The sequence below is a fragment of the Chrysemys picta genome, chromosome 8, assembly GCF_011386835.1.
Source record: "Chrysemys picta bellii isolate R12L10 chromosome 8, ASM1138683v2, whole genome shotgun sequence".
Classification (NCBI taxonomy): Eukaryota; Metazoa; Chordata; order Testudines; family Emydidae; genus Chrysemys; species Chrysemys picta.
Genome location: NC_088798.1, coordinates 60,975,402 through 61,000,796, shown reverse-complemented (window position 1 = coordinate 61,000,796; position 25,395 = coordinate 60,975,402). Strand labels below are relative to the sequence as shown.

General features: G+C 42.4%; 1 protein-coding gene across 15 annotated transcripts in view; it reads right to left on the bottom strand.

Moving 5' to 3' along the window:
* RC3H1 (ring finger and CCCH-type domains 1) overlaps positions 1-25,395 on the bottom strand; it is a 96,471-nt gene that overhangs the window by 22,473 nt on the left and 48,603 nt on the right. For 11 of the 15 annotated variants that reach the window (XM_005304230.5, XM_005304233.5, XM_042851248.2 and 8 more), the window contains exons 2-7: positions 17,204-17,566; positions 10,342-10,462; positions 7,973-8,212; positions 5,770-5,945; positions 3,557-3,757; positions 2,781-2,913 (exon numbers count right to left, since the gene is read on the bottom strand). In XM_005304230.5, the coding sequence (XP_005304287.1) occupies positions 2,781-2,913; positions 3,557-3,757; positions 5,770-5,945; positions 7,973-8,212; positions 10,342-10,462; positions 17,204-17,434 (1,102 nt within the window). In that variant the 5' untranslated portion in view covers positions 17,435-17,566. The remainder of the gene's footprint in view (positions 1-2,780; positions 2,914-3,556; positions 3,758-5,769; positions 5,946-7,972; positions 8,213-10,341; positions 10,463-17,203; positions 17,567-25,395) is intronic. The other 4 variants (XM_005304231.5, XM_065555678.1, XM_065555679.1 and 1 more) reach the window with 1 other exon arrangement.

Sequence of the window (25,395 nt, the reverse complement as noted above, 5' to 3'; positions counted from 1 at the left end):
CTTTTGTACAATGCTGCACCAAAAACATATTGGTTTAATATATCTAACTCTGACAGAACAGCTCTGACGTACATTAGTGTTTGGTAGATTGTTTTTGGAAGCAGGGTCTTTTCTGCACGACAGGCCCTGTCCTCCAGCTGCATGATACTTCTGCAAGGACCTATATCTCACAGATATTATTTTAGGCAATATGCTCTACAAAGTCCATCAACATTACCCTAGATCAGAGGTTCCCAAACTTTTCTTATTGAGTACACCCTTCTAGATCTACCAGCTGCCTGCATACTCCTACCCTTCTCATCACGGATATTTTGTATTCTTAACACTACTGCTCTTTAGCCATTTGTCCATATTTCACTGTTACATATAAATATAGTTATAGTGCAACATATACAACCAGAAAAAACACCGAAACAAAACACCCTGATTAAGTTCTGATTTCAGTTAGACTGGACAGATGCTGGGCAACTGAACCCGTGCTGTACGGTGAATGGAGGTGAGGGCTCTGTACATCAGCGTTCTCACTGGTACATCTTGAAGTAAATTAACTACAGCAGAACCTCAGAGTTATGAACAGCAGAATTAGGAACTGACCAGTCAACATACACCTCATTTGGAATTGAAAGTATGCAATCAGGCAGCAACAGAGATGGAAAAAAAATAGCAAACAGTACACAGTAATGTGTTAAACGTAAACTACTAAAAAATAAAGGGAAAGTTAAAAAAGTTCTGACAAGATAAGGAAACTTTGTGCTTGTATCACTTAAATTAAGATGGTTAAAAGCAGCATTTTTCTTCTGCATAGTAAAGTTTCAAAGCTGTATTAAGTCAATGTTCTGTTGTAAAACTTTTGAAAGAACAACTTTTCAATCAGAGTTATGAACATTTCAGAGATACGAACAACCTCCATTTCCCGTGTTCATAACTGAGGTTCTACTATATTGTATTTTATATAAAATTCCCACAATTTTAAAGCTTCATCTGAGTAGCCTATTATGAAAATGCAGTAAGTTAATAAATTAAAAAAATCCACCATTACATAGTTTTTCCTGCATCTCCCCCCACCCTGCGCGAGATGTCTCACAAACCCCCCGGGATACACTTACTGCAGTTTGGGAACCCTGTCCTAGATCATCTAAAGGGGCACTCATTGCCAACTACCACAAGTTATTCTCCCCCTCCCCCGATGTGAAACAATACAACTACACAAATCAACCAATATTTAATACATGACAATCAGTAACTATAGGGCCATCAGCCAGAATAGATATTTATTCTTTTATCTGGTTGATTTCTCTTCCAGTTATTTAACCTAATCCAACAGAAGATAATACCACTGGGCGCGCGCGCACACACACACGCCTTGAATCAGTGGATCTCAAAATGCTCTACATACATGGAGTCTCAAAATCTTGTAACATACTTAAACATCATTACACCCATTAAATCTTTAATTTATCAGACACCTTCTAGCTAGTATATTTATGAAAAATGTAAGTTGGTTACAGGCACATCATCAAGATGAGACGTCTCGATCCATTGAAGTCTCATCTGCTGGGGAAAGGGAGGGGCACAGATCACACCTACTAGACCGAGGCTGATTATAGAAGATGGAATCTGATACATTTGAAGTTCTGCCCTCCTGTAGTTCCAGAAAGTGAAAAAGATTTTTTCCTTTCTCCTGGCACCAGAGTAGGAAGTAGGCAGGGGGAAGATCTGATATTCTCCCTCCCACTCCACCTAGGTGCTTTAAAGGGGAGGATTTCCATGACCAATACTCCTGCAGTCACCTTGTGTTATTTTGTTATTCTCTCCTCAATTCTCTCTTCTGTGTCTTAGTTTTCTCAAGTAGCAGCAACTGCCACTGTCCAGAACACTGCCATGGTACTTGATAGTTCCAGCACTGCCAGGGATTGAATAGCAGCAATGCTGTCAAATTCACTCTACTCTTCTTTCCCACAGGCGTAAACAGCAGTAGCAGAGCTCTTTGGCAGATTCAGGAAGAAAGCACTGCATTTTTGACTGTTAAGCACTGATTGCAAAAAGAATTTTCCAAATATGGACCAACCGTAAGAGTCAACTTTACAAACAACCAAAACCCCTTATCACTTCCTGCAGTAATAGATAGCTTAGGCCTTCCCACTCACCAGGGAAAGCTTCCCACTCACCACTGGGGAGAAGATTTCATTTAAGGTTATACATTTTATTTTACAGGTGGGTAAAGAGCAATCTTCAGCCACATGAGCTTAGGTTCCCCTCTCAGGTATCCACCTACCCTTTACCATCTATTTTCTCCTCTCCAATACTTCCTTCCCCTGCTGCCTTCCCCTCAAGTTTCCTCTCCAATCTCCCTTTTCTTCTTCCTTCCCCACAACTTGGATTCCCCTTCCCAGTCCCTACTTTCTTTCTCCCCACTTCCTTCCCCCTGCACGGTTCCTCTCTCATTCTGTGATCTTGGCGGACTTCAACAGTCATTCAAAATTTCTGAGTAGCCAGCAAAATGGCATGACACTTCACACAATAAACCAACTGCTTGTCTATCTAGCCTGACCTTTTCCTACTCTATGTAGTTCCAGAGCATCAGGATTAAGATTCCTCAATAAGTCTTTCGTGGAAAATGATTTCTGATTAAAAAAAGATGCGTGAAGTCCAAAATTCTGAGAACCTACCACTGTAGAGAATATTCAAGACACACAGTTTTTGATTAAACAGCTAATACAGTAAGGCCATTCTGTTAAAGCAGACACTACTATGACTTTACAGGATGTTCACAGGTTTACCTGGACTAGGGTCAATATTTGCCAAGAGCTCTAGGTGAGGTCGAAGCCGGTTCAGGTTGGCTGGGTCTCCAGTCCTCTGGAGAGCAATGGTTAGTTCTTGAACACTCTGTGCAAATGAGGCTGGGGTCTGCAACTTAAAAAATTGTAACAATTAACTTTCTACAGGCAAGGCAGCCATCACTGCCTCTGCAGGCTGTGCCAATAGGTCACAGAGTCATCTTTCCAATTGTTTCATTTCATTTTCACCCAAGATGATTTCGTTCACCATGTGCTCACTTTTTCTTAGTTCCAAAAGGGAACTCCCCTTTTTTATGCAAGACTACACCTCAAGCAAAGATACACCAGAGCCTTGGGTTTTCCCTGGATGTTCTAAGTCATTTATATTCCAGTAGTATCCAGTGATACCAACAAGAATTGGAGCTCCATTGTGCTAGACTTCTACTAAAGGCCCAAAACTCTCTTTCGCCTCTGGACCAAGAAGTTTTCAACCTAATTTAACACAAGTGTAATAAAGAAAAGAAAGGAAGGTGGGGGGCGGACGACAAGGTAACAGTAATAAGAATTCTTCCTACTTACCACCTCTATGGGAAGTGGATTAACTAGGATGATGGGAGAATGCCTCCCATCATTGTAGTGAATAGTTACACTGAAGCTCTCCAGTTGCACCACTAACATTTGAAATGTTGACTAGCCCTTTATTGACTCACGATTAGTATTAGGTTACAAAAGAGCTGGGAAAGAGAACAGATGGGTGGGCTGATTTGAGGTGGCTTTACCTTGTCAATGATGGACTGCATGTGGGATTTGTGGGACTGATCGCCGTATAGCAGCGAGGACCACTGATCCGGTGCAATGCGTAAACCTGCTTCCATGGCAATCTGCACAATCTGGGAATCATGTTCCCTTCGCAGAGCTTCATAGGTACGAAACTCCTCCTTCAACTGCATCAGGGAGGAGTCCTCATCACGTTTAGTCACCTGATGGGGAGAAAGTTGCCCATCACAATGAGCCAGGGATAAATCAGATGGCAGTGCCACCTTGGAGCAAATAAATTCTTAGGTTAGTACTAAGTTCCCTCCTCCCCAGAGGGTATTAATTACTATCACGATGCTACATAGTAAACACCAACAAATGAGAATGGTTCCTCCTGACTGTAATAAGGGATAAGCATTCCTATATTCATATATTGAAATGCTATTGAATACATCAACCCAGATGTATGGAACATCATTGACTTGAAGCCTGATTCCAGATGTTAGAGAGAGAAATGTTGCATTCTAGATTTTTTACACTGGTGCCCATCATGATGGTGCCGGAATTCCTTCACTTCATCTTGGGAATCTCACCAGCAGCAACAACACAATATAATTTTAGTTTAGTCTCTTTTCACTGTAACTTCATTTTGGTGAATTTTTGTGCAAAGAAGAATGGACATACTATAAAAACATGGAGTCAGCAGCAACATAGGCTTCCCTCATGCAGCTGTGGCAATGAATCTCATCCTTGATGTGCAGCACCCCACGCTATTTCAACCCTAACCACCATACAACTCAGTCAACATATCCTAGGGTATTCTACCAGCAAGTCTCTCCTAAGCAGACAGAAAATAAAGCTAATTTGTTTGGTGAATTTGGTACTGTTCATCAACTGTGACCTACTCTGAGCCCAAACTTGCATTTCACTTGCAACTTAAAACCAAATTAGAGCCAAAGTCCCTTTCTGTGAAAACTCTGAACATTTGGGACTTCATAAATGAGACCCATTCTAAAAATACAAGTGTCTTATACATTTAATCATAGAATCGTAGACTTGAAATGGACCTCAATCTGTCATCTAATCCAGTCCCCTCCACTCAAGACAAGACTATGTCATAAATAGATCATTCCTAACAAGATTTTGTCTAACCTGTTCTTAAAAATCTCCAATGAGAGATTCCCCAACCTACCTAGGCAATTTGTTCCCATGGTTAACCATCCTGACAGTTAGGAAGTTTTTCCCTAATGTCCAATCTAAACTGCCCTTGCTGCAATTTAAGCCCACTACTTCTTTAATCTCTGAGGATAAAACAAGGAGAACAATTTTTCACCCTCCTCCTTGTAACAACCTTTTATGTACTTGAAAACTTATGTCCCACCTCACTCTTTTCTTCTCCAGACTAAAAAAAACACCCAAACATTCTTTTCAATCTTCCCTGATAGGTCATGTTTTCTAGATCTTTAATAGTTTTTACTACCCTTGTCTGGATTTTCTCCAATTTGTCCACATCTTTCCTAAAGTCCCAGAGCTGGACACAATACTCCAACTGAGGCCTTACCAGTGCAGAGTAGAATGGAAGAATTACTTCCTGTGTCTTGCTTACAACACTCCTGTTAATACATCCCAGAATGATGTTTGCTTTTTTTTTTTTGGTGTGCACATGCCCGCAATACTGTTCACTCATATTTAGCTTGTTATTCACTATAACCCCTAGATCCCTCTCCACAGTACTCCTTCCCAGGCAGTCATTTCCCATTTTGTATGTGGGAAATTGATTGTTCCTTCCTCAGTGGAGTACTCTGCATTTGTCCGTATTGAATTTCATCCTATTTACTTCAGACCATTTCTCCAGATCATTTTGAATTTTAATCCAAAGCACTTGCAACCCCTCCCAGCTTGGTATTGTCTGCTCACTTTATTAGTGTACACTCTGCCATTATCTACATCATTTATGAATATATTGAACAGAACCGGATCCAGGAATGATCCCTGCGGGACCCCACTCGATATGCCTGTCCAGCTTGACTGAACAACTGATAATGAATAACCACTGATAACTAATGGTATAGCATAACTATAAATTCAAAGATGCAAGCAAACGAAAGCCTTCTTTATTTGCATGACAGATTGGTGTGTGGTTCCAAATGTAATGAGGTCTTTTAGCATTTTCTGGGGGTACAACAAGTAAATCTTCCTTGTGTTGTGGAACCTCCAAACAGGGTTTACTTCATACCTTGAAACAGGAGGCTCTGTAAAGAAGCTGGACAACATGCCCAATGCTGGTTTTAGAAGCTTGAGGAAATCGTGGCTCCAATCTCTGCACCACAAAGAGAACCAAGACCTTTCGTGACAAAGCAGATCCATCTTCCAGAGCCAGCAGAACCAGCTTCAGTGCTTCCTCTTGCATTGCTGGAAAATACAAAGCAACAAAAGAATAAAACAAAAAAGCAAACAAAAAAAACCCGAAACATCAAGAATTATTAATGCAAGATCACATGCTTTCTCTACAAATGGGTGCAGTAGGTAACCAAAAGGGGCAGGCAAAGTCACTCCAAAGCTCCCAGAAGGTAGTGGGGCATGTGGAAGACACTTACAAGACTCTTGCATTGATACTGGAAGGAAGGTGCAGGGCTAGGAACCAGCAAACCAGCTGCCTGAGCACCAAACTTCTCAACTACCTCCCATCCCGCTGTAGTCAGAGCCCCCCAGCTTGTTGGTCCCATGTTACAGAGCAGCAGATGGAGTGTGTCCAGCCCTCTTTTTTTTTTTTTAAATGAGCTTAGGAGGAAAAAGGAATCCCCCATTTTCAGAGGAGGGCTGAGCTAAGAGAAGAATTCATATCTACTCATCCCTAATGCCGTGCTCTCCTCACTAGGGCTACGTTCTTGCAAAACAAGAACAAACAGAAGAGGCAAACCAGGGTGGACAAAAATAGATTTTTAAACTTAAATTAAATAAGTTTCTTTTTAAAAATAAACTTATTTAAAATAAATGTTTAATTATGAGAGCCTATATTGAGGCCTAAATTTATTCTAATTTATTACAATTATTTTAACTAAACTAAAATAATGCAACCATTACATGCTTGCTGCCAAAGTTTTAAAGAATGTCAAATCACTGAACTCGCAGAAGTTTGTTGAAGTGCTAGACCAGCTTCCGACAGCAAGAGCCTTGTCTGCAGGTACAGAGTATTTTAATTCAGTTTATTTCAACTAGTTCAGTTCATTGACTAGTTCACTCAAAGTTGAGAAATAAACTGGGAGATGTAAAAGCAGGAAACCTTGTTTTCCTTTTCCAATCTATGAATAAAAATGAGGCACCGGAGGATGAAATCTACCAGTCCTAAAATCTTGAAGGATGTGATGACTACAAACAATCAGTTCAAGTCACTAGCTACAGATACTTCCTTTGTTTAATAACTTTTTTTTGATAATCCTTTTCTCTGATGTATACAAACACATTAAGGTAGTTATATTTAACTAAAAAAAATTATGCACTTTATTTTAATTTCCATCCAAACGCAGGTGTACACAAATCACAAGTAAAAATTAAATCATTTATTACATAAAAAAATGCACCATTCACCATTTTCTAACACAGTAAAAACAAAAATTAAGAATATGCACATTAAGCTACAATTAAGGATAAGGTTATGTCACAGAGGTCATGGATTCCATGACTTCCAGAGACCTTTGTGACATCTTCCACCTCAGTCCCTGGATGGCGGGAGACCGGCAGGAGCAGCAATGTGTTGTTCCGCTCCCCCACCCCAGGCTTCAGTCATCCCCTGTCAGGCCCCTCCCCTGGCCCATTATTTTTTGTAAAAATCAGACAGGTCATGGACTTCTGTGAATTTTTGTTTATTGCCCACAGCCTGTCCCTGACTTTTACTAAAAATAACCATGACAAAAATCTTAACCTTAGTTATAATTGCTTATATAGCCATGTATAAGTATTGTGTGCTCTCCTGGCTAGCAAAAAGAAGTACCAAATTTAGTGTAGAAGCTTTATTTAGTTGCAAATCAATATGTTTTAATGGTTATCAACCTCTCTTTTCTCTTTCCTAAAGTACAAATGCAAATTAATCACTTAAATGAAGATTTCCTGCTCGCTGATTTAAACCATGGTTAAAGTTAGTGATTTTTAAAATCCACCACGAGGTAGGTAAACTACTCAGTCTTCTCTGTTCACGTCAACAACTAAAGACATCAGATTTTTTGGAGCTTTGCAAAAAGACAGAATAAAGCCCTAAAAATATTTGAAAGACAATAAAAATAGTTCAAAGTTAGCATTAAATCAGAAGACCTACTGCAAAATATCTGAAGAGAAGCCACCGCCCAATAACACTGCCAAGGCAGTTTCCAGCCATCTTTCCCCCCCCCCCAATCCCTGAATCCTGCTACTGCAGAAGAACTCGTCATCTCACTGGTACGTACCTGGCCCAAGGAACTGGCAGCCCCTGGCCCTCACTGCAGCCCAGAGGTTGGAAGAGAGTTGCTGGGGATTTTGATGTTGAAGAATGAGCTCTGTGACTGTTCTTTCACCCAGTGACCGTGCTGCACGCATGGCCCTGATCCGCCCTTCTTCCTCTACTAGCTGGCAGTGAACTAGCGTTACAAGCTTCCTCTGCATGGGGCGACTTAGCACACTCTGAGTGGTACTGTTCAGACCCACACCTTCAGGAAAAAAAAGCATACAAAAACAGTGAGCTAAATTTCTCCTTCTGCAGGATTATCTAAATGCCCTATAGGTATCACATTCCTCTAGCCAAGCCAACTTTCAACTTCTGTGTTTTGCACTTTAAACATCTTCTAACCAGCTCCTGCTGCACTTCATTTTAGTACATTGAACACTACATCCAAACCTGTCAAAAATGCACTGTGAACTTGGAAAGGTTCATTTCAGGCAGTGCTTGAAGAAAAACAAAAACAAAACCCTAATCACTAGATAGCTTTAGTGCTTCAGCTGCTCATAGCTTTGCCAGGAGACTCAGAGTGGGGGTGAAGATAAATTTGTCAAAAACCTTTTAACCAGAGGCAGATATGAAAGATGAAACCCTTGAGCAGGTCTAGAGAAAGTAGCCTGATAGAAATCTTTAGTAAAAGGCAAAAAATGTGTTTGCTCTAAAGAAAAACCCAAGTATTACTAGTACCTACTGTACCCCAGACTCACTGATAGGGCCTCATCACTGTCTCTCTCATCCTTCGTAGCTATCTCTGGCTAGCAGGTGTCTAACGTATAGACATTTACAATCACCTAGACCAGCATACAGATATTTAAATAACAGAGTTCTATTGTTATTACAATTGTTCAAACAGGATTACTCAGATGGATCCAGTTCCTATATAAGGAGATGTGCAATCAGTGTTGGCTAGCTCCAGCCCTCAAGAGTCAAGCCACCATGTTAGAATATGACATTGACTTCCTGTTCCCATCTGCTAGTTGGACAACATTAAGTCCAACTTTCCTGGATTGACCCATGGGACATCAAACAAAATTTTACTTTACCTGTTTCAGGCTATATTTTCACTACAGAATGGAGTTTAATTTTTTTTTTTTTTTAATTTAATGGAGATCTCCTATCTCCTAGAACTGGAAGGGACCTTGAAAGGTCATCATCAAAGCCCCCTGCCTTCACTAGCAGGACCAAGTACTGATTTTTGCCCCAGATCCCCAAGTGGCCCCCTCAAGGATTGAACTTACAACCCTGGTTTAGCAGGCCAATGCTCAAACCACTGAGCTATCCCTCCCCCATTTTACTGTGAGATAGTTAAGGTAAGACACAGGTGACTTACCTCAATGTAGCTAGTGGAGGTCAAAAGTATAGGGATGACCTTGACTCACTACATCAAGGTAAAACTAGGGTTACCATCCGTCCAGGTTTCCCCGGACATGTCCGGCTTTTTCAGCCTTAAATGGCCGTCCGGAGTGGGGGGGGGGGGGGGGGGGGGGGGGATTTCTAATGAAGTAGAAATGTCCGGGATTTCCCCTCCTGCGGAGTGCGGCGCAGCTGATTGGACGCCTGGCCTGATTGAAAGCCGCTCGCAGCCACTAGGGCCTCTAGCAGCCAGAGTCCCTCCCCCTCCCCTGCTCCCTCCTCCCTCACAGAGCAGCGCGGAAGTGTTTAGTCCACGTGGAGCCTGCATTTCTCCCTCTGCCGGGTGAGCGGGGGGAGCAGGGCAGGCGGCGGCGGGGTGTGTGTGTGTGTAGAGGCTGCAGGGCGAGTGGGGAGCAGGGGGCACAGAGGCTGCAGGGGAGGGAGGGTGCAGAGGCTGCAGGGCGAGGAGGAGCAGGGCAGGCAAGCAAGGGCATAGAGGCTGCAGGGCGAGTGGGGAGCAGGGAAGCACTTAGCAACCCCCAACCAAGATCAGAGCGGGAGGGAGGAGGGGGAATGCGGGGTGCTCAGAGGAGGGGGCAGAGTTGGGGCAGGGACTTTGGGGAAGGGGTTGGAATGGGGGCGGAGTTGGGGCAGGGCCGGGGGCGGGACCGGGGCCCCATGGAGTGTCCTCTTTTTTAAATGTTTGAATATGGTAACCCTAGTGAAACCTACCAGAGACTTGTATCATTATGATTTTACAGCAAGATATCATGCTCTCTCCCTCTCTCAAACCTCTACTCTTTTTGTACTGAAGAAATAGCTTTAGTGCTTACAAAACCCATTTCTTTAACAGGACTTGACCTTTTTTCAAGCAGGTTTCACTAGAATTATTTTGATGGTGTAAGGTCTTTTTAAAAGAAGGGATGAACTATTATCTGTTGCCAGTTCTCCCTTCCAAGGAAGTAGGGCAGTGCAAGACTTACTTACCTCTTGCATTGCTGAGTGGTTTGAGGTACAATGCTAGTTCTTCCACACATTTCTTGGCCTCCTCATAATGTTTGGTGTCTTCTGCTCCACTGCACAAAGTAATTGGCTGCTGCTCAGGAACCTGAAAACAGATGAAGGTAAACTTACACACTACAGTATGCACAGACACACAAAAACACCATACCAAGCTCTTCAGTGTCAAATATTCTTTCACGCCCACCTATCCAACCTTTCCACAACATTAATGTGGGAACATGCTCCAGTTTTAGAACCCTTGACATTTCACTTCATCCATGGTATTCTTAACACTTGAAAAGCTTTTTCAGCCTGAAGCTTTTAAAAATTGCTTGGTATTAAACAGACTTTTTAGCACCATCACACAATATAACAGTTTCTCTTTACATAGCTAGTTGTATTATATGGCAGCACAAGGGCACTTCAGTGAGCTTGGGGCACAAATCAATGTATGCCTTAGAATGAAGTTTAAAAGACATGCCAAAGCTTGCAATGATTTCAAGTTTACTTGGAATGTGTGGCAACAACCATTTTGATTTAGTGGTTGAAATGATAAAAGCAGAAGACTTATAATTTACTGGAACACCAGCTAGTACATCAGATATTAAAGCAACACACCAGTAGTTTCATATGTACTGGTGATCAGTTTTTGATGCTAAAGCAAGATATTTAGAAAGGGACACTCAAAGCTAGTAGGCCTAAAATTAGACCTACCAGCTGGTTTGGTTTGCAGGTATTTGCAGATCCACATTGAGGACTTGGCTGCTCTAAAATTTTCTATAGAAAGTCAAATGGTCAAACTGCTGCACTGCACATTAGACTTGGGCCTAAGATGAAGCACACAAACTAATGCATGTAATTGCTTTATTTCCTCCCCTAACTTGGATCACTTAAGGCAGTGACTCAATCTTTCTAGACTACTGTATCCCTTACAGGAGTCTGATTTCTCTTGCGTACCCCAAGTTTCACCTCACTTAAAAACTACTTGCTTACAAAATCAGATATGAAAATACAAGTGTAACAGCACACTTGCTGAAAAATTGCTTACTTTCTCATTTTATCATACAATTATAAAATAAATCAATTGGAACATAAATATTGTACTTGCATTTCGGTGTATAGTATATAGAGCAGTATAAACAAGTCATTATCTGTATGAAATTTTAGTTTGTACTGACTTCTCTATTGCTTTTGATGTAGCCTGTTGTAAAACTAGGTAAATATCTAGATGAGTTGATGTACCCCCACTGGAAGACCTCTGTGTACCCCGAGGAGTACATGTACCCCTGGTTGAGAAGCACTGACTTAGGGCTACTGTCATTTTTAGTTTAGGGAGATAATGATAACAGCACATGTATCAGGCCACACTTGGAAAAAGGGCCAGATTATAAACCCAGTAAACAACTAGCGACTTTGTGCTACGTGTACACACACCACTATCAGCATAAGCGATTAGTCGAATACCACAATCGGTTAGCTGTTTTGTTTTTTTAAAGTGTTAGGAGGCGGCATTCATTTCTTTTTTCAGCTAATTCATCAGAAATCAAAACCACCCACAGGACACTGAAATTTTTCCCTGGCTTTGATACAGTTTCTTTATTGGGGAGGATCTTTAAACCTGAATGAGATTTTAGTGTATAATCATACTGATGTCCACAAATATTTTTGACAATATGATGTGTTCTCAACTTAAGTTTGCATTTGCATTCAAAAAAGGTATTTAGTTACATAACATTCACAATGCATTACTTTTTTTTTGGTGGTTAAAATAAAAAAAATTTAAGCTGTTTTATAGAGCTGAACTTCTCCTAGTTTACGCAGAACAGTGTCATCTCCTCCAGATAAGGTTAAAATTAATATTTCCCCACCACCACAATGTGCGTGCGCACACACTTGAGAAGACAAGTTAAATTTTAAAAACAAGTTCAATCCTGGCCTCCAGGCTTCCTCAGACTACTACTACTATATTAAAGCTTATGCTCAAATACATGTTAGTCTCCAAGGTGCCACAAGTACTCCCGTTCTTTTTGCGGATACAGACTAACACGGCTGCTACTCTGAAACCTACTATTATATTGGAACTGCAAACTACCTCCTCCTCTCCCAGCAAGAATCTTAGCTATAACTTTCTCATACAATTTCCTTCATATCTGAGTGAAAGAGGGCTTTAGGATGAAATGTTTTTACCACTTTAGTCAGTGGTCACTACCATAAAATGCTACAATAAGAGCGACCCCAGACTGCCTTTCTTCCAAATCTCTAGACACCAGTTTAACCAACACCTTCAATATTAATCATCATTTTAATACTATGTTTCCCTCACAAAGCCTATGTCATTGTAACAATCTGCTTCTGTCTGGGAAAGTACCCAAACAGAACACGTCTAGGTCTAACCATGTGCATCTATCTACATTTGTGCTGAGGCTAGCACTCTACAGCATCCTTACTGTAAGATTACTGTGTGCATGTTTCCATTTAACTCTGCTTCCCTCAATCTAGGGACTATGGCACAACGTGAAATGCAACAACATTGTTACATATAGCAGAAAGATGGTTTGGAATAGGCGTGAGACAGGAACACAGCGGGCAGCAATCGATTATTATCCTGAATCGGGGTAGATTTAGCATGCATTCACAGCATTGGTTAGGAATGCTATACACAGCAGAACTGGTCTAGTGAGAGACCAGGACTGTCTAGGCAACCAAACAGAAAGCTTTCCCCAGCCCCAAATAGTACAAAAAACAAACAAAAAACGAACATAAAAAAGCTACCCAAAGGCAAGTAAAGCTACACAATGAACAATTTTAAATCCAAGATTTTTTTTTTTAAGTGATACCTAGATGTTCAATCTCTGTTTCTCCCCTTTCCACTGGAAAGCTCAGCTTGAAATGTAGAGTTTATTTTACTTTTACTTTTTGCAAAGTAACTGCTAAATGTGTGAGAGATAACCTGGCAGTTTGATAGACAGTGTAATGCCCCATACTGAGGGAAACTTGAGTTAGAGCAAGTCTACACTTAAAACGTTAAGGCGGCACAGCTGTAATGCTTCAGTGTAGACATTCACTGATGCACTGTCTACACTAGCGCTTTACAGCGCTGCAATTTGCTGCGCTCAGGGGTGTGTTTTTTTTCACACCCCTGAACAAGAAAGTTGCAGCGCTGTTAATTGCCAGTGTAGACAAGCCCTAAGTCACTTATGCTCAGAGTGCCTCGAGTTCCCCATTTGCAAAATTAGCAATTCACCACTTTGTGAATAAAGTGAGTGACACCCTATATTCGTTAGTGCTTGCAAAGTACTTTAGATGCTCAAAATAGATAGCACTGAAGCATGACTTTATTTTCATCTTCATCAAAATATTCTATCACCTCATTTCACCATCCCCTCCCCAAACCCACCAGGGCTCAAAATACAAACTAGTCTTGTGTAATAGTGCTACAAGAGAGCTAGTTAGTTTAAGGAAAGGAAGGCAAAATATCAAGGATATTTTGGTGCTTTAAATGTGCCTTTATTTTCCATGAATCTTCCCCTACAATTAATAATACTGAGAATGACACTGGAATGTAGTCCATAAGCACAAGCAACTGCAGTTGCAGGCAGAAGTTGGTTATGATGAAATATATGGGGTGGGGCCTGAAAAAGAATGCTAAGGATACATTTCATACAGGCTGAGAGCAACTACAAGATTCTGAATTGATAATTAAAAAATTTTGTTTTGGAGGAGGGGTATCAGCCTCATCCTTTACAGCAGTGGTCCCCAAACTTTTCAGCGTCACACCCCAACCTACCCCATCCGTGCTCCCCACCCACCTTGAGCTGGGGTTGCAGCTCCCGAGGTGAGATGTGGACATAGGCACGGGTACTAAGGGTGTGGGGGGTACTGCAGCCGCCTCAGCTGCTGGCCCCAGCCTTGACCCCGCTTACCCCTATCCAGGTCTCCCCCTCCCAGAGACATGGCTCTGCTCCCAGCCCCAGCTGGGGGAGGGGAGAACACGGACAGGGGTAAGGGGGCTGGCTTTCAGCATCCCCGCTATTAAAAATGTTTCAGTGCCACTGGATTTGGACAAGGGGTAAGGTGGCTGAGGCTGGGGGGTGGGGAACCAGGAACGGAGCTGCAGCCCAGGGGCCGGTAGCTGGGCGGCACTCACTCCCCATCTTCTGTGGGGGATGGCCTGGGCCGCATTGTGCTCCCTGAATGTTTCTCTGTACCCCCCTAGGGGGGCATGCCCCACAGTTTGGGGACCTCTGCTTTACAGTAACTGTCATATTAAAAAAAAAAAGTTTAATTGCACAGAATAAAGATATACTAAGCAAAGGCATAGCAAGTTTTCTCCAATTCCAGCTGCCAGCCTCCCTTTCTCTCCTTCTAACTCCTCCCCCCTTTCAAACAGATGCACATTTTGGTTTATGGCAAGAAACACTGCTCAAAGCTTTAAGTTCAGGAAATGTGCCAGGCAGTGTTCCTTAGCACAGAATTCCCTCTTAAAGGAGCTCAACTTAATGATGAATTTCAATGCAACACCTCCAAATATGATGGTATGAGCTCTCTAGTTGCACATCTTTCTCTCTAAATATTTCTGTACTTCAATTTTGCACGTGTTCTTTTAAACACAAAACGCTGAAAGAACTGCATGCAGTAAAGCTTTTATAATGCTTCATTCTGAACAAAGAGGGTAGAACTCTACCCATTTATTGTCTTCCACAGGGCTTGTGAAAACATACAAAGTTTTACATTCACACACAGCATTTCATTTTTCTGACATGGCCTGCTATACAACCAATTTAACTGATGACACTTAAAAAAAATCCACCTCTGGAGAAAGAGGGCGTTAATCTGGAAGAGAAAGCTATCTGTTATGTGTACCCCGCCTGCTATGTTGTCACATTCATTCCTGCTACATCTAGTGCATGGAACTATACTTAGCCCTTTGGGAACTGGACTGAATAAGAAACTTAATGCTTGACATGTGGATTCTAGTTTACTTTGGCCATTTGATGTCACCTGTTTGGAATGTGCACATTGCAGTTTCATGTGTCACAGAAAAAAGCAGGAGGGCAGAGAGACTGTATGTTGAAGCTGGGACTACACAACCTCAAAAGACCTGTCTGGTAGATATTTAAAATGGCTAATCAGAGTAAGCACTGAAGGGATACTTAAATAAACCACTTTGACCACCTTAAGAATTTCTTCTCTATTTTAAGTTTTTAAAACAAAAACAAAACAACAAAAATCTATACTCTCTACCACCACAAACGCATAATAAGTATAACAAAAAAATACCCCAGTGTTCTTTTAATGCCTGGGCTGTATCTATATCAGTTAGCACGTTATTCCCAGAAACACAATGTTCTACTTACTTCACCAATGATGCTGGTACACAAACAGGCCAAAGTGACCCATTTGCTTTAAGTGAATCCTGTCATTACTTTTACTCCCCTTAAAATAGTTTTGCTTCTTAAAATTATTATTTTTAAAAACACATGCAGGAATGAACCCAAGAAAACAAACAGTTATAAATTGGTAATCCCTTACAAAAGTACTAAACTGAAAGAAGGGGCTCCTTTTCCCCAGATACAAGTTTTAAGTGTCTCCTGCATCATTTCCTACTACAATTAAACTTCAGCTTTCTGGATTTCATGCTTCTCTTTTTAAGACATTAGAGCCATTAGATGTACAGGGATTGAAACTCAGAAGATTTACAAGAAGTGGGGGGAGGGTCAAGCAAAGAGTGTTAACTGGGAAGTGGAATCCAGAACAGCGCAGTATTAGACTATGAAGGCTGTCAAGAATACTCCTGAGTGACACACACTTCATAAACATGTTTTGTTGAGCCCAGCTCAGTTTTGTGGAGATGTGCCCAAGAGAACACACCCTTTCAGTATGAAAGAGCTCAAAGTGTTTGTAGCCTCTCTCAAATGCCTTTTTTCTAAATAGTCAACGTGCCCTGCATTTGAGAAAGACTAGGGCAAAGTGGTAGCCTCCTTGATGTTTAGGACAAAAGTTAAGAACAGTTATTGTATTACAGCAATGGTTAGAAGCCTCAACCAAGATCACAACCTCATAGTGCCAGGCACTGTAAATATGCATGGAGACAGACAGTCCTTGCCCTGAAGAGCTCACAATCTAAAAAGAGATGGAGAGAAAGAAAGCATCCTCTTTTACAAGTATGGAACAGGGGCTCAGAGAAATTAAGCCAACTGCCCAAATTCACACAGGAAGTCTGACAGAGAGTCAGAAATTTAACCCCAATTTCCTGAAACCCAATCCAGTGCCTTAATCACAAGGCCATCCTTCCTTTCTAAAATACCTCATCCAACTGAAACTATACAGCAATAAATCAATTACAGTGTAGCTAGAATTTCTTTAACATCCTTAAATCTAGCCAAGATTGCCATGGAATCTTTAATACTTAAGTGGTCAGGACTCTGCAATTTTCCATCTCATCAAAAAGGATTTTGTTTTTGGTGAAGGATTTAAAATAAAATAAAGCACAAGCAAAAGTCAGTAAAGTTTCCTCTTAAAAACACACACATCACCACCTGTCCCTTTACTGTCTGATCAATTCACCTGAAAGCCTCCCAACACACTCGGCAACACCCAGCAGTCATGTTTAAAAGTCTACCTTGGAAGGTCTATCATCATCAAGTGTTAGTTTTCTAGACCAATGGAAAAATGAAAACTTGAAAGTAGCATTCACTATATTTTCCACTCTTGTACCCATGGCTCTCTGCTCTACACCCATCTAGCAACCATCATTAGTCCCACAATTTTCATTCACTTGTTCTTGCCTTAAAAAAATGCAAGGAAAAACTAAGAAAGAACAAAAAAGAAAAATGTGCGTTGTTACCTGAGCACCCACTAGCTGCAACAAGGCTGAGTTCACAGGGAGGAGATCAATATCTGTATTGATAGTGGTCTGGTCGAAGGGGCATGCCTTACGGTGGAGCTTGTTGAGGCACATCTTGCAGACAGTGTGGCCGCAGCCCAAGCTGATGGGCTTCCGGATCGTTTCATCAAAAGTTTGTGTGCAAATTGGGCAGGAGAGAAAATCCGTCCATTGTGGAGCTTGTACAGGCATTGTTTCAGAAGTTAATTCACAAGACAAAATCAAAAGCACAGATTCCACTGGAATCAAAATCTTTGACAAAAATGTTTGTTTTTAAATATCTTCTGTAAGTACAGACAGCCAGCACAGAGTGGGAAACATATCCTGGAAGGAAAGAGAAAAATGAAGTTAGCCCTCTGTATTGCAAAAGGTATTTTAAATCCTTTATGTTATTAATCGAATTCTTGAAGATGGACTGGCCTAGTTGAAGTGGGAGTGCAATTCAGTATTTAGAACAGGGGACTTTGAGTCATGACCTCTGTTCTACTGGCAGCTTGGCCCTGACCTTGGCCAAGTCACATAAACCTCTCAGTTTTTACATAGTTGTAAAAATGGGAATAATTATATCTACCTCATGAATAAAGCTGGATAAATTGATATTTGCAAAGAAAGATAAAGATCATGAAAAACAAATTGAGCAAATCAATATACAGACGCTCTCCAGGTTACACAAAACCGCACTTAGGCTTGGTCTACATTAAACCCCCAAATCGAACTAAGGTACGCAACTTCAGCTACGTGAATAACGTAGCTGAAGTTCGAAGTACCTTAGTTCGAACTTACCTCAGTCCACACGCGGCAGGCAGGCTCCCCCGTCGACTCCGCGGTACTCCTCTCGCCGAGCTGGAGTACCGCAGTCGACGGCGAGCACTTCCGGGTTCGACTTATCGCGTCCAGACAAGACGCGATAAGTCAAACCCAGAAGTTCGATTGCCAGCCGCCGAACTAGCGGCTGGGTATAGACGTACCCTTACGGAAAAATGTCGTCTAATTTGGTCATTTAACACATATGCAATACCTTAATGCATGCATTTGGAGAAAAAGCCTTGGTCTGGAATGGGGTGGGCAAACTTTTTGGGCCGAAGGCCACATCTGGGTGGGGAAATTGTATGAAGGGCCGGGGTAGTGGTGCAGGAGGGAGTGTGAGAGTGGGTGCGGTGCGCAGGAAGGGGCTAAGGGCAAGGGATTGGGGGAGAGGGGGGTGCGAGGTGTATGAGACCCTCACTCACTTTTACTGGGCTTGGGCAAGGGGTATAGGCTTTGGGCTGGGGCCGAGGGGTTCGGAGTGTGGGAGGGGACTCCAGGCTGAGGCTCAGCCTGGGGCAGGGGGTTGGGGTGCAGGAGAGAGTGAGGGGTGTGGGCTCTGGGAGGGAGTTTGGGTGCAGGAGGGGGCCCCGGGCTGGAGCATGGGAGAGGATGTGAGGTGCTTACCACAAGCAGCTCCCAGCTGGTAGTGCAGCGGAGCTCAGGCAGGCTGCCTGCCTGCCTGCCATGGCCCCACACTGCTCCCGGAAGCAACTGGCTGCTGGCACGTCTCTGCTGCGGGGGGTGGGGAGGAAAGGCAGCAGATCTCTGTGCGCTGCCCCCGCCCACAAGCACCGACTCTGCAGCTCCCGTTGGACAGGAACCAGTCAATTAGAGATGTGGGGATAGTGCTGGGGGCAGCGCGTAAAGCCACCCCTCATTCCCCCCCAGGAGCCACAGAGACGTGCCAGCAGCTTCCAGGAGCAGTGTGGGGCCACAGCAGGCAGCCTGCCCGAGTCCCGCTGAACTTTTAGCGGCCCAGAGATGGCGATCGACTGGCAGAGGCTCCAGGATCAACCAGTCAATTGCAATCCATGGGTTGGTTACAACTGTTCTACAGACTGATGGAGACAGTATGCTGCAAGTAAGGGAATCCTTATTGTGTGTCCCTGGCCTTAGGAACTAAATCAACGAACCCTGAGAGGCAGTGAAAAGAGGATTCTTCAGGAAGCCAACTCTGGACCACAATGAGGGACAGTGACTACTGTAGTTCCAAGAGAGGCACATCCAACCCTTCTTCATTGAAAGAACCATTGCCACAACACAGGGCCTTTCTGTATTTTAAGAAATGCAGCACAGATGCTTCCTACTGCTCTAACAGATTCCATTTAAATATTTCAAGGAAATATAACCTGGGAAGTCTTTCTTACTAGGTTCTGTTACATCACATCATGATCTGAATGCCAAAAGAGGAAATGAATGCTGATAAGTGTAAGGAAGTATAAGATAAAATATCCCCTTGCTGTGAAAAAAAATTAAACAGAAGAAAATAAACAAAACTGCATCATGTATGCTATGAGAAACAAGGTAACAGACTAAATATGAATAAGAACAAATGATTAGAGTAATCTTTATAACGGAAAAAGCACTGTAAACGAGATACAACAAATGTCTTCAGTCTGAAATTGATCTTCTACCAAAATTTATCAAAAGCCAGTGTGACTGCATGGATTTAGTTCCATTCTAAACAGGATTTTCAAAAAGAACTTTTTATTTCTATTATACACAACTCTAGTATTTTTCTAAGAATATTTTCCCCCTTCCTCTCCCGATTTATAATTACTCCTTGGAACCTTGAAAATCATTTCCTCACTGCATTGGTTTTTCCCTTCAATCAGGAAGAAGCATACTTGTTTGCTAGAATATATTCAAATAGAAAGTTACTATGCATGCTGAGTAGGAACCATTTGTCAAACATTAGTAAGTTGGGCATTTTTACTTAAAAAGTACACAGTTTTAAATGGGAGACATGACTAATGGCCTCCAAATTAGAACCTGTTTTAATCAGAGATACTCTGAAAACATTCACAACTAATCAAAATATATTTTGTCTGAAAAACTTAGTTAAGTTTGTGTCCCAGAGTTTAGTGTAACTGTTGTTCACAACTATCCTACCTGATCAAAGAAAGTTACCAGTTAAACCATGGCCAAGACTACCAGTATCACATATGAAGAAGACTGGTTCAGTCAATAGTATCATACCATTGCAAGCACTCAGACCAAAAAAAAAGGTTTAACAACTGTGTACATCCCAGAAGGGTCACATTTTTCTCCACACTTGAAGCCTTAAAGTGTTGCCACTATCTGGTACCAAGGAGGTACCAGCCAAGGAGGAGTGGATAGGAAACAATACAACTCAGTCTGTTAATGAGGATGTTATTGAACACCACAAGGCACTAGCTGGAGGCTTTGCCTATGCCAAACTCCAAAACCTTACCAACCTATGGAGCGAGAATTTGGAAACTTGTTTTTAAAATAACCTCCATGCCCCAGAATAAACATATTTCTATTTCATCCATCAGTCCTTGAAAAACAAGCCTGCTAGTAACACAGACATGCAAAGCAAATTGTTCTACTTCTTACAGGACTAGCATATCATTAAACCTACGAAAAATAATCATTGATTCACATGAACCATACAAACATCACAGGGAATTTGCTTCCTATCATTTGTCTGTACATCTATCTCAGACATCTGTAGAGTCACGCTTAGTTAACCAAGCCAGCTTTTGTAGGGTATCACTATACTTTCTTAAGATTCCAAGAGAAGCAAGAAGCAAGACAAAAAGTAAGTGAAATCTAATATATGCACTATTTCCCATAAAGTAGTATGAAGTTTGAACATGTAAGTGCCAGCTGTTTGACGGTCCTTTCCATCAAAAGGGGGCAGAAGGGAGAGATGGCTCAGTGCTTTGAGCACTGGCCTACTAAACCCAGGGTTGTGAGTTCAATCCTTGAGGGGATCACTTAGGGATCTGGGGCAAAAATCTGTCTGGGAATTGGTCCTGCTTTGAGCAGGGGGTTGGACTAGACCTCGAGGTCCCTTCCAACCTTGATATTCTATGAAAAAAAGTGAAATTTAAGAAGCCAGAAGAATTCATTTCCCAAAATAATGTATACAACTCAAGAACAATATGGGCAAGTTATTTTATAGCTTTTGTTTGTTTGTTTTTAAATTAAATCTATGGCATTAAACTAAACATGAGAAATTTCAGGCTCAAAAGTTGTTCCCTAGACAGTGAGAAAGTTTTAAAAAAAGACTTGTAATGGAATGGATGATACTATTTTAACAATGGCTTCTCTACCAAGGGATTTAACCACGAGTCCATTCCAGAATGCAACCCAAACAGTATTAAAATTCACACTTGAAACAATAGGACATTTTGCATTCATATTCCTATCCTGTATTCTACTTTTTTTCATATTTACAGACTCCTGTACTTTTTTAAAGATCCTGGCTATCCTAAGACAACTGGAGTAACAGGTAACATTTATCAGTTGTCCTGACAAGGTTCTTATACAAAACTTTCATTTTTCCACACTAAGAATATAGCCATGGAATCACCCATCTCCGTGGCCAGACTGCAGAGTTTTGAAAGAAAAAGAAAATATACATATGCTAGTAAAGGAAAACACTTGGGTGGCTCCTAATCAGCCTAAGCAAAAAGACTTTGAATTGATAGATTGCCCACAAGGAAAGTGCTGACTTGACATATGCCAGTAGGCAAAAGAGGAAATATAAAATACAGATAAAGTTGTCTAACCACAGCCATGGAAGCAAAGCTGCAATCCCCCCAACTTCCACTTGTCTAGAACAGGACAGGAAAACATATACTTGTTTTTCATCATCATGGTAAAGGGTGGGCAAGCAGACTTTATGCCTCTGCTGGTAAATTTCCATACTAGTTTTGGAAGGCTGGTACAATATCACTTACAAAATTCAGCTGAAATTCCCCTCTTCCTTGGGGGTATTTCAGATTAAGACCTGTGACAAATGCTGTTGTGCAGAGTTAGGGTTACCATATTTCCACAATCAAAAAAAAAAGGGGACACTGGGGGGAGCCCCACCCTAGCCCCGCCCCCATCCACTCCCACTTCCCATCCCCAGACTGCCCCCCTCAGAACCCCAACCCCCCCTGCTTCTTGTCCCCTGACTTCCCCCTGCTGAGAACCCCCACCCTAAATGCCCCCCTAGGACCTTACCTGTCCCCTGACTGCTCTGATCCTTATCCACTCGCATGGGTGGCAGGGCTGTAGAAATTTTGGTGGTGCCCAGAACTCCCCCCCACACACACACCTGCCTAAGGCTCTGGGACCGGGGGAGGAGGTCTGGGGTGCAGGAGGGGTGCAGGCTCTGGGATAGAGTTTGGGTGCCAGGTGCAGGCTCCGGGCTGGGGCAGGGGGTGGGTGTGCAGGAGGGGGTGAGGGGTGCAGGCTCTGGGATGGAGTTTGAGGGCAGGAGGAGGTGTGTGGGAAGGGGGGAGGGGGGTTGGGAGAGAGTTTAGGGATAGGAGGGGATGCAGGGGTGAGGGCTGTGGGTCAGAGGATGAGGGGTTCATGATGCAGGAGGGGGCTCAGGGATGGAGCAGACGATTAGGGTGCGGGGGGGAAGAGGGGTTCATGATGCAGGAGGGGGCTCGGGGCTGGGGCAGAGGATTAGGGTGCGGGGGGATGAGGGCTCAGGGCTAGGGATGAGGGGTTCATGATGCAGGAGGAGACTCAGGGCTGGGGCAAAGGATTAGGGTGCAGGGGGATGAGGGCTGGGGCTGAGGGGTTTGGGGCATTGGAGAGGCTCAGGGCTAGGGTGGAAGAGCAGGGTAAGGGCAGCCTGTCTTCCCATTAGTGGATGGTGGGCACTAAGACCCGATGGCAGCAGACAGCAGTTGCTGCTGGCTCTGGCAGTACAAGCAGGCAAGGGAGAGGCAGGCAGGGAGGGGGAGGCTCACGTGCAGGGGCGGGGGTGGCAGGTGGAGGCCGGGGACCCATCCAACACTCCCCCGCTCCCTGACTGCCCCCCCACGGACTCCCCTTACCATTCTGGCTCCACGTGTAGGCAAAACACGCTGCCCGGTGGGTTGGTTTGTGTGTTACACAGGGCTGCAGACAGAGGGAGGGGGGAGCAGGAGAAGGCTCTGGCTGCTGGAGGCCAATGGGAGTGGCTCAATCAGCCCAGCCGCCCAATCAGCAGCCGCACTCTGCATGGAAGGGAGGGAGGGAGGGCGGCCAGGGAGAAAAACCCCCCGGACATTTTAACTTTGTTACCAATTCCTCCCGGACGGCTATTTAGAGACGCAAAAGCTGGACACGTCCGGGGAAATACAGACGGATGGTAACCCTATGCAGAGTCAAGCAGCAGAAAAGTAGCCAAAAGGCTCAGAGCTGTTCCCCTGGTCAAGAAAGGTGATCGCAATGAGACTGGTGGTATATGCACTGGTAAAGTATCTAAATTAATTAGCACCAAGGCCTGGCGCTGAGGAGGGGTACCAACCAAATGATATGCCAAGACTAGAAAGGAAGCACCAAAGGCAACATTCATCAGTGGTAATAAAGGAAAACAATGCCTTTTTTCTCTCTCCTTAGAATCCTTTTAAGGATCTGAATGTTCTCTTTCTTTTCTCTTACCCCAAGTAGCAGGGTGGATAAAATCTTTAAATCTGATTTTTTAAAAAATTAACTTAAATTAGATTTTTTTCTGTTTAAAATATGATTTTTTTTAAAATAAACTATTTGAAATTATGGCAACCTATACTAAAAGCCCTAAAATTATAATTAAAATAATTTACATTAATTTAAAAATAAGCAGTACATGTGTGCTGGCAAGTTTTAAAGAAAGTCAAACTACTGAACTGGTTGAAGTCACTGGCAAAGCACCTAGAACCAGAGTTTGAAGTGCTAAATCAGTTTTTGACAGCAACAGTTTTTCTCCACTTGCAGAAGAGGCTATTTTCATTTCAGTTTATTCAACTACTTCACTTCAGTGACTAGTTCATTCAAAGTTAAGAAATCAATTGGGAGGTGAAAAAAGCAGAAAAGCTTGTCCTCTTCCACGCTACGAATAAAAACAAGGTGAGGATGAGATCTAATTCTAAAATCTTGAAGGACATGGTAATGTAAAAACAAGCAGTTCCATCTACTAACTACACAGAATACTTGGTTTAATAATTATTTTTATCTGGAAAAGCATTTTGATAACATTTTTCTTATCTATCCAGCACATGTAAAATGTTCTTTTTATTAAACTAAAACTATTTTAAAATGATATTTGTGCATTTAGTTGAATTTGAATTTCCAAAGAGCTTGACACAAATCATAAATAAAAATTGTATCTAGTAAAGAGATACATGTACATCCTTCACCAATTTCCAACATAATATTGTAAAAAAATTAAGCATCTGAATAAATATAAGTTAAGCTATATAATTGCTTAAATGTGTTCATATATAGCATACCCTCCTGGATAGCAAAAAGCACCAAATTTAGTGTAAAGGCTATAATTAGTTGCAAATCAACATGTTTTAATGGTTAACAATCAATGAGAATCAGCTTCTCGGAAAGTAACTAAAGTACAAATGCAAAATGAGATTAAAATTGATGCTTTAAAACAAGTTTTTCTGCTTGCCGATTTAAACCATTATTAAAATTGGTGATTTAAATTGCTTTGATTTAAATCAATCCACCCTGCTTAATTGGTTCAACAGAAACTCAGGAGTCTTGCATCTCACTTATGGCACAGAGCATTGTCAACTCTAATGACATGGAACAACCTTTTGTGCCGATGGCGCAATATGGGAGACTTTTTTGGGGATGAAGCTTGCAACACTGGATGGTGACAGATGGGAAGCTTGACCCCAGCCAACTGTTGTCTTGGAGAGATACTTCCTGGGCCCAATAACATCAAGGGCAGCACCAAGACTGGAGCAACAGGGCATGTCTCGGGTCTCTTTTCAGAAGACCTCAGCACAAAGACTGGCCTTCTTACTCCCAAAGGAGTGATAGAAACAGCAGGTTGAAGAAAGCCAAGGGCATGTCTATTCTTCCTTGTCAGGGAGTGAAGGCACAGCACATCATGCGCTGGGATAGGATGTTGGTTTCTCTCAAGCACACAAGACAGCTAATGTGGGTATCTATCTTGAAATAGATAGCTCAGCAAGATGCCCATCTTTTTAACCTCATGTGGAGTTTGGGACTTACCACAGCCTCAGAGTTAACCTAAGGTGAAAGGCCCCTTTACAATACAGTATAATTAAACAAACAACACTATAACTAGCTCGTGAATACCAGGCTGTTCTGTAGCTCGCTATGACAAAGGAATTAAGGTGGCTGGGGGTGCATTCCCTTCTACAGAGCCA